Genomic DNA, 16,552 nt, shown 5'->3' on the forward strand with positions numbered 1-16,552 from the left:
AACAGTAACAATAACAATAATATTAATCATGGAAATTAGGATGATAATGACAATGATAGTGATAATGATAATAATAATGACAGTAACAATACTGATGATGATACTAATGTATATAATGATAACGATGATAATTATGATAACATCTGATAATAATGATAGTAATAATAATAATGATAATGATGATAATGGTATAAATCACACACACACATACAAACACACACACGCACACACACACACACACACACACACATATATATATATGTATATATATAAATATATATATATATACATATATATATATGTATGTATGTATATATGTATGTACGTATGTATATGTATGCATATATATGTATATATATATATATATATATATATATATATATATATTCATATATATGTATATAATATATATATATATATGTATATATATGTATATATATTTGTATATATATATATATATATATATATATATATATATATATATTCATATATATGTATATATAAATATATATATATATAAATATGTATATATATATATATATATATATATATATATATATATATATATATATGTATATACAAATATACATATATGTGAATATATATATATATATATATATATATATATATATATATATATACAATATATATACATATATATATACATATATATATATATATATATATATAATATATATATATATATATGTGTGTGTGTGTATATCTGTGTGTACGTATGTATATGTATGCATATGTATGTATATATATGTATATATATATATATATATATATATATATATATATATATATATAGAGAGAGAGAGAGAGAGAGAGAGAGAGAGAGAGAGAGAGAGAGAGAGAGAGAAATAAAAGTTTATATATATAGAAATTTATATATGTACATCTATCTATCTATCTACACACACACACACACACACACATATATATATATAATATATATATATATGTATATATATATGTATATATATATAAATACATATAAATATATAATATATAATATATATATATAAATACATATATATGTATATATATATATATATATATATATATATATATATATATATATATATATATACACACATCATGTGTAAAATAGGTTTAATTTGTGTATTGTGGGTTTCTCTGCTATTCCATTCACACGTTTTTGTTTGCTTGATTGTTTTCCCTTTCTTAGAGATACAATTATTTGCTATCCAATAAATAAAATCACAATGTTACTACTCTTAGCATTACATCAATATCATATTATGTTTCCTTCCCATTGACATGGTTGTCATTATCCTTATCATCTCTATGCATGCAACTTCTTACTATTTATTTCAGCGTGACATCGGATGAATTTCAACAATACTTTGTTGAGTAATTTTTATCGAATTTCAGAAAACGACAATGAAGTAAAACAGTAGATTTCGTTACCATGTTATAAAAAGAATTAAATAGATATCCCCGTTTTTTTCTGGAATTTTCACTGTTCAACCTGGAAGACTTATTCAATTTTCCCCTTAAAACAATCTAATTAAACAAAGTCCGCAGTACACCACCATTAGATTAAACCAAAGCAAAATACAGATAGAGAAAAAAGAACATGATAAGCTAAAAGTAACGAAAAGATAATAAATTAAAATCAAGTTCCTGCAAATCGTCAGGGACAAGAAAGTTCTCGTGAGGCGGCTTGACAAGGTGAGCGTATGTAGTGATTCCTCAATTCTTTTTGGATTTTGAAGCGTTTTCAAAACCTGTCAAGTGTTTGGATGGAGGTGATTAGGTGGTATGATAAGGGAGCTGCCATGAGAGCTTGGTATTTATAGAGAACTTGCTTCGCAAATGGTTTTTGAAAGGAAAAATGGTGGAGCATCGTGTTCAAACGGTGGCGTCGTTTGTATTTTGTGTTTTAGTTCGGCTGATTTCTTGATTTTCCTGAATTTCTTTTGCCATTTTAGGGGCGGTTGATATTTTATTGTTATGAAAGGAAATTGGGTAGTAAAAAACAGTAATTAGTCTCAGCATTTTCCGGGTATTAGGAACCCACAGGCAAACAAGCAAACACGAGTGCCGACAGTATTGGGAATTGGTACTGACAAGAACCTTATGATTATGCAGATAAAATATTGAAATAAATAAGAGGTATTTAGCCTCTTTGCTCCTTTCAAATTAATAAGCAGATGTCAAACTCGACTGGCTACTCAATAGAGAAGCACTCAACATAGATTTTTTAGTCAGAATACCCACACCTCATGAACAAGAAGAGGTAGGCATCACATGTCTGTCTGTGTGGTAATGCTTTCGTCTAATATTTAGAAGACGCTCAAGCTCTGGTTTATTTTACGATTATGATAGTCTTTCACAGACAATATATAAATATATATATATATATATATATATATATATAATATATATATATATATATATATATATATCATATTATATATATATATATACATATATAACACGCACACGCACACGCACACACACACGCACACACACACACACACACACACACACACACACACACACACACACACACACACACACACACACACACACACACACACACACACACACATACATACATATATATTGAGTACTCAGGTGTGATCAAACCCTCAGTGTCAGAGTTAGCATTCCCTCTACCTTCATACTCGACAGGCTTGGGGAACCCTTGGGGAATCTGGGTTTGTGGGTTAGGGCAGTTACAAATCACAGAAATGCAGTACATATTTGTCTACTGTGAAATATAAATGTGGTTATTGTACAGTTTAGTAACCTGCATGGTGTACTATGTACATCAATTGCAGTTTCTACCGTGTTGCCAATGTATATCCCGTAATAGATCCAATACTGAAAACACGTTTCCTTAGCTGTGGGTGGCAAGGACGACAAACTTCCACCACATATAATCTGGCAAGATAGAACTTTGAGCAAATTCCTGTGTGACTACTAACCCATAATGGATGCTCTGTTTTATGATTTGACTCTAATGCACTAATAATCACTTCTCTCCACTCTTGATTCAGTGCACATAAGAAATTGGTTATATTTTTGGAATCTATGTATCAGTGTCTCTTTTATGGGACTTTAAACATTGCAGTAATTTTCTTATTTCTTATGCTCGCACTTGGACATAACAAAAAATAATATGGATGTCCGTTATAGGTTAATCACTAGGAAGGTGATATTGTCGTGTTAGAACTTGTTTAAGCACTGATTAGCATGAAACTTATGGGGGGGCCCGTGGGTGTTTTTGAAGGACTTCAATAACAAGAAAAAAAAACAAAAACAAAACAAAGACCTGTATGCATAGTGGTTCATGTCTTGTCCTATGCAGCCTAAGAATATAAATATTTTAGCAGGATAGAACTTGGTCTGGTTCCTTGTAAGAAGTTGAAACCCAATAGCACATCAACATATATGCCAGATTGCAACCAATACAGCAAATCTACACGTCTCATTCAAAGGCACTCGGAACCCAACAAATATGATTGACATGTTTGGTTGAGGGTAGTTTATTTTGATTTCTTGACTGTAAATGAATTTATTAGTCAGTATTTGTTCATTTTATGCATTTGTTCATTCCAAATAAATACTAAAATAGAAATGCAACAGTCAAGTGTTTACTGGGAAGGATGAATGTCTGCAAGAATTATATTTCTATATTAGATACTTCTTCTATTTTTATTTGTGTTAGCAAAGTTGTGGATGAAAAGTGTCTCGGATTTCTTCAATCTGCATATATTTACAGCGAAAGCTTGAAAAATAGTAGATGATCAGATAACATATGCAATGTTTTGTAAGAAGATTTTTTTTTTCATAGTTATATTGTTAAACCAAATTCACTTGAAACTTGTGATGATCTGTGAAGGAAACCATACCTATTGAAATCCAACTTGACAGTGGCAGAGTGTCTAGCAATTACTGCAGCAACTGTATTGCACTCTGGCAAAGGTCAACAAACCTTCACCACATTTTTTCTGGCAAGATTGAGCTTGGACAAACTCCTTATATATGCTACAAAACTTCATATTGGTACAGAAGGACAATAATATGAAATTCTCTAGGTTAACCCATTGAGTATGTTTCATGACATACTTGTGTGCAAGTATGAAAAGCCTGTTATGAATACCTGAATTAAAGATTTTGCTGGAAACCACCGCCAGAACTTTTAGACAAATTGAATCGTACATTTACAAATTTACATCCAGAAAATACAGGTAATCCCACCCACAAGAGAAAACTAGCACTGTGGTACTTGTCCAAAAATTTACTCTCAAGGATTTGGGATTTACTCACTGATCCAGTTGTGGTTACTCTGTAAACTAAAACATTGCTGCAGCCAGTGGCAAAGCTTTGCTCTACAAAACAGGACAAGAACAGAAAAAGAAGACACTGGATAATGCTGTGGTTGCATAGTAAAAGTAGGAACATCTGGAATGATATAATGAAAATTAATTTACATAATATAAGTTCCATAGGATGAATAGGCGAATGAAGAATTTTTAGAATTATTAATTTCCTTGGTGTTGTGTATGTAAATTTTATTAGCTCATAACACTTACTCTAGGAAGAAGGTAACATATAAATTCATATTGAAATTATGATGGTTACTAATTAGTTTAGTTTACAAGTCAAATTAGTATAAGTATATTCAATATGAAATGTTTTATATACCCTTCAATATATACCATGCCTTTCATTTCTAGACAAATGATGGTGTCTATTGATTTGATTTTTTTGTTTTCATTGCTATTATTATGATAAAGTCAGACTGTGGGTTTGTTTCTGGGGCTCCACAATAATCTAGATCAGAGCTTAAATATTCCCTTCTTTATTTGGGCATAGTTCCCAGTACTACAGACCAAAGTAAGTAGATTGGATTTTAACGAAATAAGAACTTCACCTTATAGCTAACCCTTCTTAGTTTTAATTTTTGAATGTATTACAGGCTGACTCTTTATTGCAATCATGGAGCAATTGAGGCCAGAGGACCTGCAGAGGCTCCAGGCTTTCATCGCCGTCTGCAAACAAGATCCTTCAATACTTCATGTGCCTGAGCTGGAATTTTTCAAGTGAGTGCAAGGATGGATGTAGTGTTGAGATAGGTTTGATAAGTTTTCCAGTATATTACACAACCACACCAAACGCCGGCGCCTGCGCCTGTACCCATACCTCTACCCCACATTAATTTAGGGATTTAGTTAAAAAAGCTCAGGGTTTTTATTTTAATAGTAAGAATTATATAGACATGTCTCCTTTTCCCTACCTGATATCTTTAACCAAATAGCATCACAGAACCACTTTTTCATATTGTTGCGCCTTCAACCTTGCTGTTTACGAGTTTGTGTTACAGCCGTGATTCTATTTCTTTTGTCACCCATCTTGTCACCAATCAGTCTTTCACAGCTATGGGTCTGACGAGCCACAGGTTGACTCTCTGCCATCCATTTTTCTGTTTAAATATAGCTTACCCAATTGCGGACAGGTCTACATAATTGATGCAGGGCTTCCATTTGGTAGGTTTGGTGGAACAAGAGAGACTTGCACATTGCCCTACAGCATTTTCTCTCTGGCCAGCTCCTGCTCATTTATTTTCTAGAGTACTGAAAATCACTTTTTTAGGTTTTGTCATGTTGTGAGACTTATAGGAGGTTCTGGTACGATATAACAATGTTTAGACGAATTCTATAGTCAAGTCTTGTTGTCTCCATAATGAAGGAATATATGCTGTGCATTCTGTGTAACATCACTATAATATTTTAATGATAAAAAAAATACAAAGTATGGGAATAATTTTGTCTATTGTAACAAAGAAAACAAACCCCAAAAACTAGTTATTACTATATACATTCCTCCTCCTCATTTCTACTGCCACTCTGCAAAACAGCCAAACTAGCAGTGGCACCTTACACACCACCTATACAGTTGAAAGCACTAATGACATCAATGTGTTGCCCCCGTCTGCATGTTCACTGCATATGCTTCCACTGCTTTAATGATAAAGTGGTCAGAACTGTCTATCAGGTAACACTTGCTAACAGACAAAGTCTAACAATTAAACTCCATAGTTCATAAGCTCTGAAAAAGCATGCCTGTCTGTTCTTGAAGAGGCCTAATGATATATTTGTTTTTCTTTTCCATTTCACGCATAATCTTCACCAATTTGTATTACATGAGTGTCTGTTCATGCAGGTGAAATAAGTTTTCTGATTTCAGCCTCACCACCTTCACCCATACCTTCACCCTCACCCTACTTCTAACCTTCACCCTACTCCTAACCCTCAACCTACTCCTAAAACCTCCCCACTCCAAACCTCACCCTACTCCTAACCATCCAACCTCCTAATCCTCACCACTCCTAACCCTCCCCACACACAAACCTCACCCTACTCCTAACCCAACCTACTCCTAATCCTCATCACCCAACCTCCCCACTCCTAACCCTCACCCTCCTCCTAACCCTCACCCTACTCCTAACCCTCACCCTACTTCTAACCTTCACCCTACTCCTAACCCTCAACCTACTCCTAATCCTCACCCTACTCCTAACCCTCACCCTACTCCTAATCCTCATCCTACTCCTAATCCTCATCCTACTCCTAACCCTCACCCTACTCCTAACCCTCACCCTACTCCTAACCCTCACCCTACTCCTAATCCAACCAAACCTAAACCTCACCCTCACCAACCCTCCCCACCCAAACACCCTACTCCTAACCCACCCTACTCCTAATCCTCACCCTACTCCTAACCTCACCCTACTCATAACCCTCACCCTACTCCTACCACCCTACACCCACCAACCTCACCCACTCCTAACCCTAACCCTCACCACTAACCTCCCCACCAACAATCCTCACCCTACTCCTAACCAACCTACTCCTCGCCCTCACCCTACTCCTCCCACACCTACTCCTAAACCTCACCCACCACCTAACCCACCCTACTCCTAACCTCACCCTACTCCTAACCCTCACCCTACTCCAAACCTTCACCCTACTCCTCACCCTACTCCTAACCCTCACCCTACTCCTAACCCTCACCCTACTCCTAACCCTCACCCTACTCCTAATCCTCACCCTACTCCTAATCCTCACCCTACTCCTAATCCTCACCCTACTCCTAACCCTCACCCTACTCCTAACCCTCACCCTACTCCTAATCCTCACCCTACTCCTAATCCTCACCCTACTCCTAATCCTCACCCTACTCCTAACCCTCACCCTACTCCTAATCCTCACCCTACTCCTAACCCTCACCCTACTCCTAACCCTCACCCTACTCCTAATCCTCACCCTACTCCTAACCCTCACCCTACTCCTAACCCTCACCCTACTCCTAATCCCTCACACACTACTCCACCTCACCCTACTCCTGCTCCTCCCCCTACTCCTAACCCTCACCCTACTCCTAATCCTCACCCTACTCCTAATCCTCACCCTACTCCTAATCCTCACCCTACTCCTAGTCCTCACCCTACTCCTAACCCCACCTCTCAACCACCCACTCACCACTACACTCCTAACCCACCCTCCTCCTAACCCTCACCCTCCTCCTAACCCTCACCCTCCTCCTAACCCTCACCCTACTCCTAATCCTCACCCTACTCCTAATCCTCACCCTACTCCTAACCCTCACCCTACTCCTAATCCTCACCCTACTCCTAACCCTCACCCTACTCCTAACCCTCACCCTACTCCTAACCCTCACCCTACTCCTAATCCTCACCCTACTCCTAACCCTCACCCTACTCCTAATCCTCACCCTACTCCTAATCCTCACCCTACTCCTAACCCTCACCCTACTCCTAACCCTCACCCTACTCCTAACCCTCACCCTACTCCTAATCCTCACCCTACTCCTAACCCTCACCCTACTCCTAGTCCTCACCCTACTCCTAATCCTCACCCTACTCCTAATCCTCACCCTACTTCTAACCCTCACCCTACTCCTAATCCTCACCAAACAAACCTCGCCCACACCAAACAAACCTCGCCCACACCAAACAAACCTCGCCCACACCAAACAAACTTCGCCCACACCAAACAAACCTCGCCCACACCAAACAAACCTCGCCCACACCAAACAAACCTCGCCCTCACCAAACAAACCTCGCCCACACCAAACAAACCTCGCCCACACCAAACAAACCTCGCCCACACCAAACAAACCTCGCCCACACCAAACAAACCTCGCCCACACCAAACAAACCTCGCCCACACCAAACAAACCTCGCCCTCACCAAACAAACCTCGCCCACACCAAACAAACCTCGCCCACACCAAACAAACCTCGCCCTCACCAAACAAACCTCGCCCACACCAAACAAACCTCGCCCACACCAAACAAACCTCGCCCACACCAAACAAACTTCGCCCACACCAAACAAACCTCGCCCACACCAAACAAACCTCGCCCTCACCAAACAAACCAAACAAACCTCGCCCTCACCAAACAAACCTCGCCCACTCACACTCACACTCACACTCACACTCATACTCATACTCACACTCACACTCACACTCTCACTCTCACACTCACACTCACACTCACACTCACACTCACACTCACACTCACACTCACACTCACACTCACACTCACACTCACACTCACACTTAAACTCACACTTAAACTCACACTTAAACTCACACTTAAACTCACACTTAAACTCACACTTAAACTCACACTTAAACTCACACTTAAACTCACACTTAAACTCACACTTAAACTCACACTTAAACTCACACTTACACTCACACATACACTCACACTTAAACTCACACTTAAACTCACACTTACACTCACACTTACACTCACACTTACTCACCCACACCCACACTCACATCCACACTACACACACTCACACCCACACTACACACACTCACACCCACACTATACACTCTCACACCCACACTACACACACTCACACCCACACTACACACACTCACACCCACACTACACACACTCACACCCACACTACACACACTCACACCCACACTACACACACTCACACCCACACTACACACACTCACACTCACACTCACACTCACACTCACACCCACATCCACTCCCAGACTATCAGAAATTTGGAATCTTTGACTTTAACTGTCAACTTGAATATGCAGTACACTAACTTACACATTGGCCTTTGTGCTATCTGGTCAGAAAAATGCAGTGGGAATTGTTTGTTATTTCATCAACTTTATGGAGAGCTATTGCATGAACTTAACCATGTATATTTGATAAATAATCTTACTTGAATGAATTCTCCAAACAGGGAATATCTGACAAGTCTAGGTGCCTCGCTGCCAACATGTTCGCCGCCACCAAAGGCCCAAGAGATGCCAGCTAAGGAACCTGAGCCCAAAGTAGAGGAAGAAGAGGAAGTAGAGAGTGATGTTGAATTGAACAATGAGGGCGTCATTGGTGAGTTTATTCACATGGAAAATGTAGTTGCAATAGTAATAAGAATTTGAACAGGAGAATTCTTTTACAATTGCTCTGATATTATTTGTGTTTTCATGTACTTGTTTCTGTTAGGTTGCCTCTTTCTTGTTGAGTTTCCTAACATTCCTGTAAAAAATTTAGTCAGTCTTTAATCACATACATAAGGAGTATTATCATTAGAATTAGTCATAAGGATACCAAAAGGCTAGGCAAAAAAGAAATAGTTTGTGTTATTGTATTTTTGTGTGTTTATGTATTTGTCATGAAATTCTCTTACAGAACCTGAAACAGAAGACCCACCAGAACTAGGTGACCCGAATAAGGTCGTGTCAGAGGAAGACCAGGATGCAGCAAATGAAAAGCGGTCTGAGGCAATGATGGCAATGTCTGACGGAGATTTCCAGAAAGCTGTTGATTGTTTCACAGAAGCTATCAAATTGAATCCAGGTGGGTTTTGGATAAAGACTTGCTTTTGTCATATTTGATGGCTTTGGTATATTCATCACTCATTTTGTTGAGTTGAGAGGCATCTTAACCCTCTCTGGACGGGTGGTACACTACGGTACCACTCATTCAAGGGCCCGGTTGCCGGGTGGCACCATATGGTACCAGTCATTTAATTGATTTAGGCCTAAGCGTTCGAAAGCCCCGGCATTGTGACATGCAAGGCTGGAATGCCCCCGTTGTGAGTGGGTTAATGTGACTCTGTTGCTATATTTTGTTGTAGTAGGATCAAATTTCTTATGGAAATTCATTTTCATGAAAAGATTTTAAAAGCTTTTATAGAGAGGAAGTTGCCATCATTTTGGGGGGTTGGGGGTGGGGAGGGGGGTTCATGTCTGTACTTACATTAACCCATTGATGCTGGGAGTATACATGCAGTTGTCTCTTTTGTATCTTTTTTTTTTCAACTTTTTTTTTTAACATAGATGGCTTCACAAGTGCTTAGTCACCAAGGGGGCAATTAGTTGGCCTATCTGATCTCCCTAATTTACCCTAATCCTCAAGCATTTACAGAAAAAAAAGGTGATCTATATTATTATTATTACTGCCATTAATATTATGACAAAAATCATGATGATAGTATAATAATGTTGGCAATGGTAATAATAATAGAAATAAAAAGGTTTTTCCCTAAAGGTCAGGCAATGGGACTCCTAAGTGACTAAGGGCTTGTGGAGCCATTTACATTTAAAAAACAAAAGTGTAATGGACAGTGAGCATCAAGTAGACTGAAAAAGATAATACAAATTAAAATACATTCCTGCAGGATCTGCCATGTTGTATGCAAAGAGAGCAAACATATTATTGAAACAAGAAAGAGTCAAGGCTGCTATCAGAGACTGTGACGAGGCCATCAAGTTAAACCCGGATTCAGCGGCTGCTTACAAGTACCGAGGAAGAGCACACAGGTAATGATAATAGGCACTTGCATTCACTGTTTGTTATATTATTTTTTACTTTATTTCTTTATGTATTTGTTTATATAATTGTTTATTTATGCTTTTTATTTTATTTTATAATCATTCATTTTGTTCCTTGTCTTTTTCTTTCATTCATGTAATCTCTTAGCATTGTACTCCTTTTTTGTATTTTTTAAACTTTGTATATTATATAAGAGAACCTATTGTGATTGATGTTATAAGAAATTTCATATTTTAGATTGCAAGCTGACTGTCAGGTTGATCTTTTTACTTGTGCTAGATTGCTGGGTAACTGGTTGCAAGCAGTGAAGGACCTTAGACTGGCATGCAAGCTGGACTTTGACGAGCAGTCAGATGAATGGTTAAAGGAAGTCTTGCCCAATGTAAGTTTTTGTTATCTGTCTTACCTTTCAATTATTTATGACTTATGTGGTTGTGTGTCTCGTTTGATTGGATGAATTTAATGTTAATTAGTGAGTGAGTGAATGTGTGCATTAACCTGTTAATGCTTGGGCAGTTTTGGCTCTGCCATTAGGTCAGGGTATTTCTAAATACGCAGCAGGCCTGATGCCATGGGCTATTCATCTATTGAGGTGTTGGCCAGCTGCTACCCACTCAATTACCTGGTGTGCTGGCCATACAAAAATGCCATAATGTGATATCCGTCACCTACGGGAAGACCAGCTGGGCCATGATGTGATATCATATCATCTGTTGTGAAGGGGTTAGATTTGAGATGTGTGATAATAAGACCAAAAACCACAAAGAATTATGGTTATCTTCAGAGAAAAATTTTTTTTTCAGCCATTTTATGGGGAAGTGCATGTAGCCTGCCTATCAATTTTGATGCCTAAAATTTTTTGTCACTAATGTGTTAGAAGACAGGAAACTCCCTGAAGGTCTATTGTCTATTTTTATTTGAAAGAATGACTCCCATGGTTATAACTATGTTCACTAACTTGGTGATTAATTATGTGATTATAATTCCAGGCAACAAAGCTAGAAGAACACAACCGAAAGTATGAGCGCCTGAGAAAAGATAAAGAAATCAAGGAGAAACGAGAAAGGGTGCGTCAAGCCCAAGAAGAAGCGAAAAAGGTACGTTGAATCTTATTAGGAACAAGTTTTATAATAATAATAATAATAATAATAATAATAATAATAATAATAATAATAATAATAATAATAATAATAATAATTATGATAATTATAATAATTATAATAATTATAATAATAATAATAATAATAATAATAAAAATAAAGAAAAAAATTGTTTTCACTTCCATTTGGTTCTTCATAATCTTTGATTGTAAAGGAACTGTCATTCTCTTATTATTTATGTGATTTGAAAGAGTGTATATAGTATAATAGTATTAGTAGTATATGTCCTTTTAGATATATTAGACTGGCCCAGCAATAAGTGGAAATCCCCTACGCTGGGCCTATGCAATATTGCATCAACGCACCGTCATCAAAGGGTTAATTCATATATTTATTTATTTTTTCCTGTTCATTACTCTTCTATCTAATTCTTCTTTCTGCTCTTTTTTTTATTTTTATTATCTCGTTTTTCTTTAATTCTATTGTTGAAAGATTCTAGAAAACTAAATATCGTTTTGAAGTTCGTGAAGATTAAGACTTTTGTGATTCTTTCTCAATTTCTCGAAGATTTTTAATTCCATATGTTGTACTAGTGATGAAGAAAAATGTGGGGCTTTCAGTTGAATGTTAGTTCCCAGTGGTGCCCAGAATGAAGACAAGTGAAATTTATTTATTAAAATCAGGCTATAATAAAAATTCCAGAAAAAATGTTGGACTAAATGTTGCACTTGCCCAGATGAAAGTAGATAATGCATATTAGTCTTTGAGTTGATATATTGGCTTCTGCATTATTTGTTAAATTAATCATTTGATGTATGCCCTTGATTTGTTTTAAAATTATTCTGTCCTTTGTTGTCTTTAGGCACAAGAAGAGCAAGAGAAGGCTGGTGGAGCTTCCTTTAGCTTTCCAGGTGGTATGCCAGGTGGTATGCCTGGAGGGATGCCTGGTGGCATGCCTGGTGGCATGCCTGGTGGCATGCCAGGTGGTATGCCCAACCTGGGAGATATCTTTAAAGACCCAGAAATCCTTGCAGCCATGCAGGTGAGTCAAGTTCTGTTAACTGTTTTTGGATTGACATTTTCTTGTAAATGTCTGATTGATCCTGCAGGGTAATGTTTGCGTTGATAGCAGTACTGATGTAGGAGTGAATAACAAGTAGTTATAGTGGGAAATTAAGATATTAAGAGCATATTCCTAAAGATGAGTTGTTGAGTTGAGCCCTTTTGATGAAGGCGTTAACCTAGAGATTTGAAGCCCGGGCATCTGACTGAAACCAGGCCCAAGTCTGGGATTGTCACCCTATTGGCTAGGTTAGGGTGCACTATTCCTTTTCCAGATCCTGCTCAATATATGTGGGGCCAATGAGAATCTTTATTCTTTGTTTGTCTTTCAAGTTTGTTAGTCACCAGAGATTGCAAAGGCTTTCTGCTCGTTTGTTTCTCCAGGTGTATTATTTCAAGTTTCATTTAGACCAATTTTGGTCCCTGGCATTTCAAGAGCTTGAGTTTACACACTAGGAAATGATATCAAATTCTGGCCACGCAGTGGAGCATTGAAGTTGATAAAGCTATTGTGGTTACTTTACTGATTCAAGAAAATTTTTGCAATTACCCCTCATACAGAAAGGAAAATGGGAATAAACTACTATGCCTATAAAACGCTGGCAAATATTTCACAATTATAGCAATTATACTGTTATGCAGCTGTAACACGAAAATAGTTTTCTTGTTTAGTGACTTTTTGTGATGATTAAAAAAAACTTCTATTGATATGTTAAACAGTATATGGAGAAGAAAATGTTCAAAGAAATGAATTGTCAAGATTTTGGATAGTTTTTTAGATGCTCATGTTTATATAATGTGTAGATTAACTGTTAGAACTAATGTTTCTTTTGGAACTGGTAGTGCAAAAATGAGAAAACATGGTAAAGACTATAGCCTTTCATATTGCTGCTGATATTTAAAAGGCTGCCTGTACGCACCTATCCCAGAACTTGGCTAGAGTAGGGAAACTGGCTTTAAATGATCTTGCATTCATAGTAGCATGCATCTTGGTTTATTCCGTATGAGTGGAAGTTCACTTTGAACATTTTGGGAAAATAACTGACATGACCTGATGTCCTTGCAGGATCCTGAAGTTGCAGCTGCTTTCCAGGATGTCTCGACTAACCCCTCAAACATCTTCAAGTACCAGAGCAATCCCAAGGTATCTGCCGTCATCAATAAGCTCCTGGCCAAATTTGGCGGTGGTAAAGATATGCCAGGTGGAATGCCAGGTGGTATGCCTGGTGGTATGCCTGGAGGTATGCCTGGAGGTATGCCTGGAGGTATGCCAGATGGTTTTCCTGGTGGCTTCCCTGGAGGCTTTCCTGGTGGCTTCCCAGGTGGCCCTTCGGGTGGACCTCCTCCCTCATCTAGTGATGACCTTGACTAAGAGGATCCTCCTATGAATGCATCTTTCTCAGAGCAAAGTTTCTCTCTCTTATTGCTAGTTTTATTGGAAATGACTTATTGATATATAGCAAGCACGTTTTCATGATACAAACTTTTTCTCAGTGCATGATTATGAAGGGAATAGCTTATGCATGACAGTTGTACATTTTTTTATATTATGATTATTGATTGGCTTTGGTATTTCTCATATTTTCCATTATTATTGTTATTTTATCATTATATTGAGTATAAAGGAGAGATGTTTTTATATTATTTGAATCTATGTATGAGGATAGAATAAATATTATATGCAAAAAAGTAAACTGATCAGTGAAAAATGTATATTTAAATCTAGAAAACATTAATTAAAAAATTAGCTTGTGAATTAATGTAAACACTTCTGTAGATCATAATCATTGTTCATATTATGTTTTTTTGTATAACATGTGTTTTTTTTTATTATACCTTATTTTGCTGACCATGAATTAAAATAATCAAAATTAGGTAGATCATGTAACCCTTTCAGGACAGAATGATGTTTGACTGAAGACAGTCGTCTATTATAAGGAAGATATCAATTTAAATAGCCATACAACTGGACCTCAGAAGTACCATTAGTACTTTACAACAACCAAAAGTGTCCTATTGCCTTGCGTAGTTCAAACCTACTTTTAATAGAAAAGTTTAAATGTCTGTAGAAATGATGTTAGTATCTGACAGCTACTATCCCCACAAATACTATAGATAGAGGCATTGGTACATTAACCTGACATAGGAAGGAAGGCTAAATATGTTCAAATGACAAAGTCCAATTAAATATGCAATAGTGCCTGTCCTTGAAGGGTTAACTTTATGGAAGACTGCATGGTTCCTGTTTTTCATTGAAATATCTCTTGTTCTGTTTTTTCTTTTCCTACATTCCTCCAACATAAAACCTCGTGTTCAACTTTCTCTCCATTGGAATATATTACCGAATATACACAGTGGAGCAATAAGGCTAACTTCTAGTATGATGTAACTTGCCAGTTATTCTCAAATTCGGAAAGCATTTGTATGAAGAAAGCCAAAATTTATATAAGCTTTAAGTTGATTATATAATAAAGATTTATTCACTTCTAATTATTGATTATGAGATTACATAAGGCATTCCTTACATCATCAAGTATGGAAATTCCCTCCATAAAGGAATATGAAATAGAAGTGATAAGATGCACAGATATATATGTGTGTGTTCAAGGTGTGCTGAATATGGTAATGCTAATAATTTGAATAATTGAGTCCATAGTTTTAGTTTAATTCATACCAGTCCACTGTTAATGGTGCATTGTCACATGAGTTCTGGTGCTGCAAGGTGGTATTTGGAGGAGCAGTAACTTCTGAAAGGCCAAACCAGCAGAATGGAATGTGAATTAGAATTCTGTATCCAGTTATGTGGCTTTATCCATTGTACAAAGTCACAGGGACAATATTAACCAGAAGCCTTGTAGAAATCTTGTATAGATAGATGGATCAGAGTTAGCCCATTGCAACAGATTTATTTTGAGAAGGATATTTCATAGATTTTATCAACATGGTAGCTTTAAAAACGAGAAGGGATGATGGAGAATAGTGTAAATCAGTGAGAGTTATTGGACATTGAATTTATTTGATAAGACCTTATCTTCCTTAGGTTGGATATCCTCTTCAATATAATATTTCTTCAAAGTTATTTTTTTTCACTACCCTTTATTTCTTGTATCCTGCAACTTCACAGATCAAGACCCAGTTTTTAGTTTCATTTTGAGATGCGGGACTAGTGAGTGAGGAGATTGAAGTTGTAGGGTAAAAAGTTTTCCAGATAAGGAATTTTATCTCAGCATTGGCTCAGTAATATGAAAATAGTTCTGAAAATATTATGCGTTTGATGAATTTCTTCTGTTAACTTATTCTAATTCAACAATGTGAATGCTATTATGATCTTCCTCCACTGCAAGCCATTTGCGAGAGAGAAATACTATTGCAGGTGGTGTTCATAATAGCAGTGGGTAAGCCAGATTTGTTGAGAAAGGCATCATGAATTGTACTAAAGCAGATGTGTATTTGTAAATAAAAAAAGGAAAAGGATATTTGTTTCAGGACCTTTATATAGTTAAAGA

General features: G+C 36.9%; 1 protein-coding gene across 4 annotated transcripts; it reads left to right on the forward strand.

Annotated features, from left to right (window-relative positions):
* The first annotated feature begins 1,470 nt into the window (after positions 1–1,470).
* Positions 1,471–16,520, forward strand: LOC147470651 (hsc70-interacting protein-like). 4 transcript variants are annotated; one of them, XM_086543373.1, is made up of 10 exons: positions 1,555–1,701; positions 4,961–5,084; positions 9,290–9,438; positions 9,739–9,906; positions 10,730–10,871; positions 11,164–11,266; positions 11,874–11,981; positions 12,847–13,026; positions 14,113–14,263; positions 14,300–16,520. In XM_086543373.1, exons 2-10 carry the CDS (start codon positions 4,981–4,983, stop codon positions 14,416–14,418), a joined length of 1,224 nt encoding a protein of 407 aa, XP_086399499.1. In that variant the 5' UTR covers positions 1,555–1,701; positions 4,961–4,980; the 3' UTR covers positions 14,419–16,520. The 4 variants fall into 4 exon arrangements, with proteins under 4 accessions (XP_086399496.1, XP_086399499.1, XP_086399497.1 ...); XM_086543370.1 differs by having other exon boundaries at positions 1,471–1,701; positions 14,113–16,520; XM_086543371.1 differs by having other exon boundaries at positions 1,671–1,707; positions 14,113–16,520.
* Positions 16,521–16,552: the final 32 nt, after the last annotated feature.

The sequence above is a fragment of the Penaeus japonicus genome, unplaced genomic scaffold (genome assembly GCF_977035675.1).
Source record: "Penaeus japonicus unplaced genomic scaffold, GWHDUDI00000001_assembly GWHDUDI00000013, whole genome shotgun sequence".
NCBI classification, from domain to species: domain Eukaryota; kingdom Metazoa; phylum Arthropoda; class Malacostraca; order Decapoda; family Penaeidae; genus Penaeus; species Penaeus japonicus.

Excerpts from the sequence above, each read along its gene's own strand:
- LOC147470651 (XM_086543370.1), top strand. The coding sequence starts at position 4,981 with ATGGAGCAATTGAGGCCAGAGGACCTGCAGAGGCTCCAGGCTTTCATC. Across the intron at positions 9,439-9,738 it reads GAACAATGAGGGCGTCATTG|AACCTGAAACAGAAGACCCA; the intron begins GTGAGTTTATTC and ends ATTCTCTTACAG. Across the intron at positions 11,982-12,846 it reads CCCAAGAAGAAGCGAAAAAG|GCACAAGAAGAGCAAGAGAA; the intron begins GTACGTTGAATC and ends TGTTGTCTTTAG.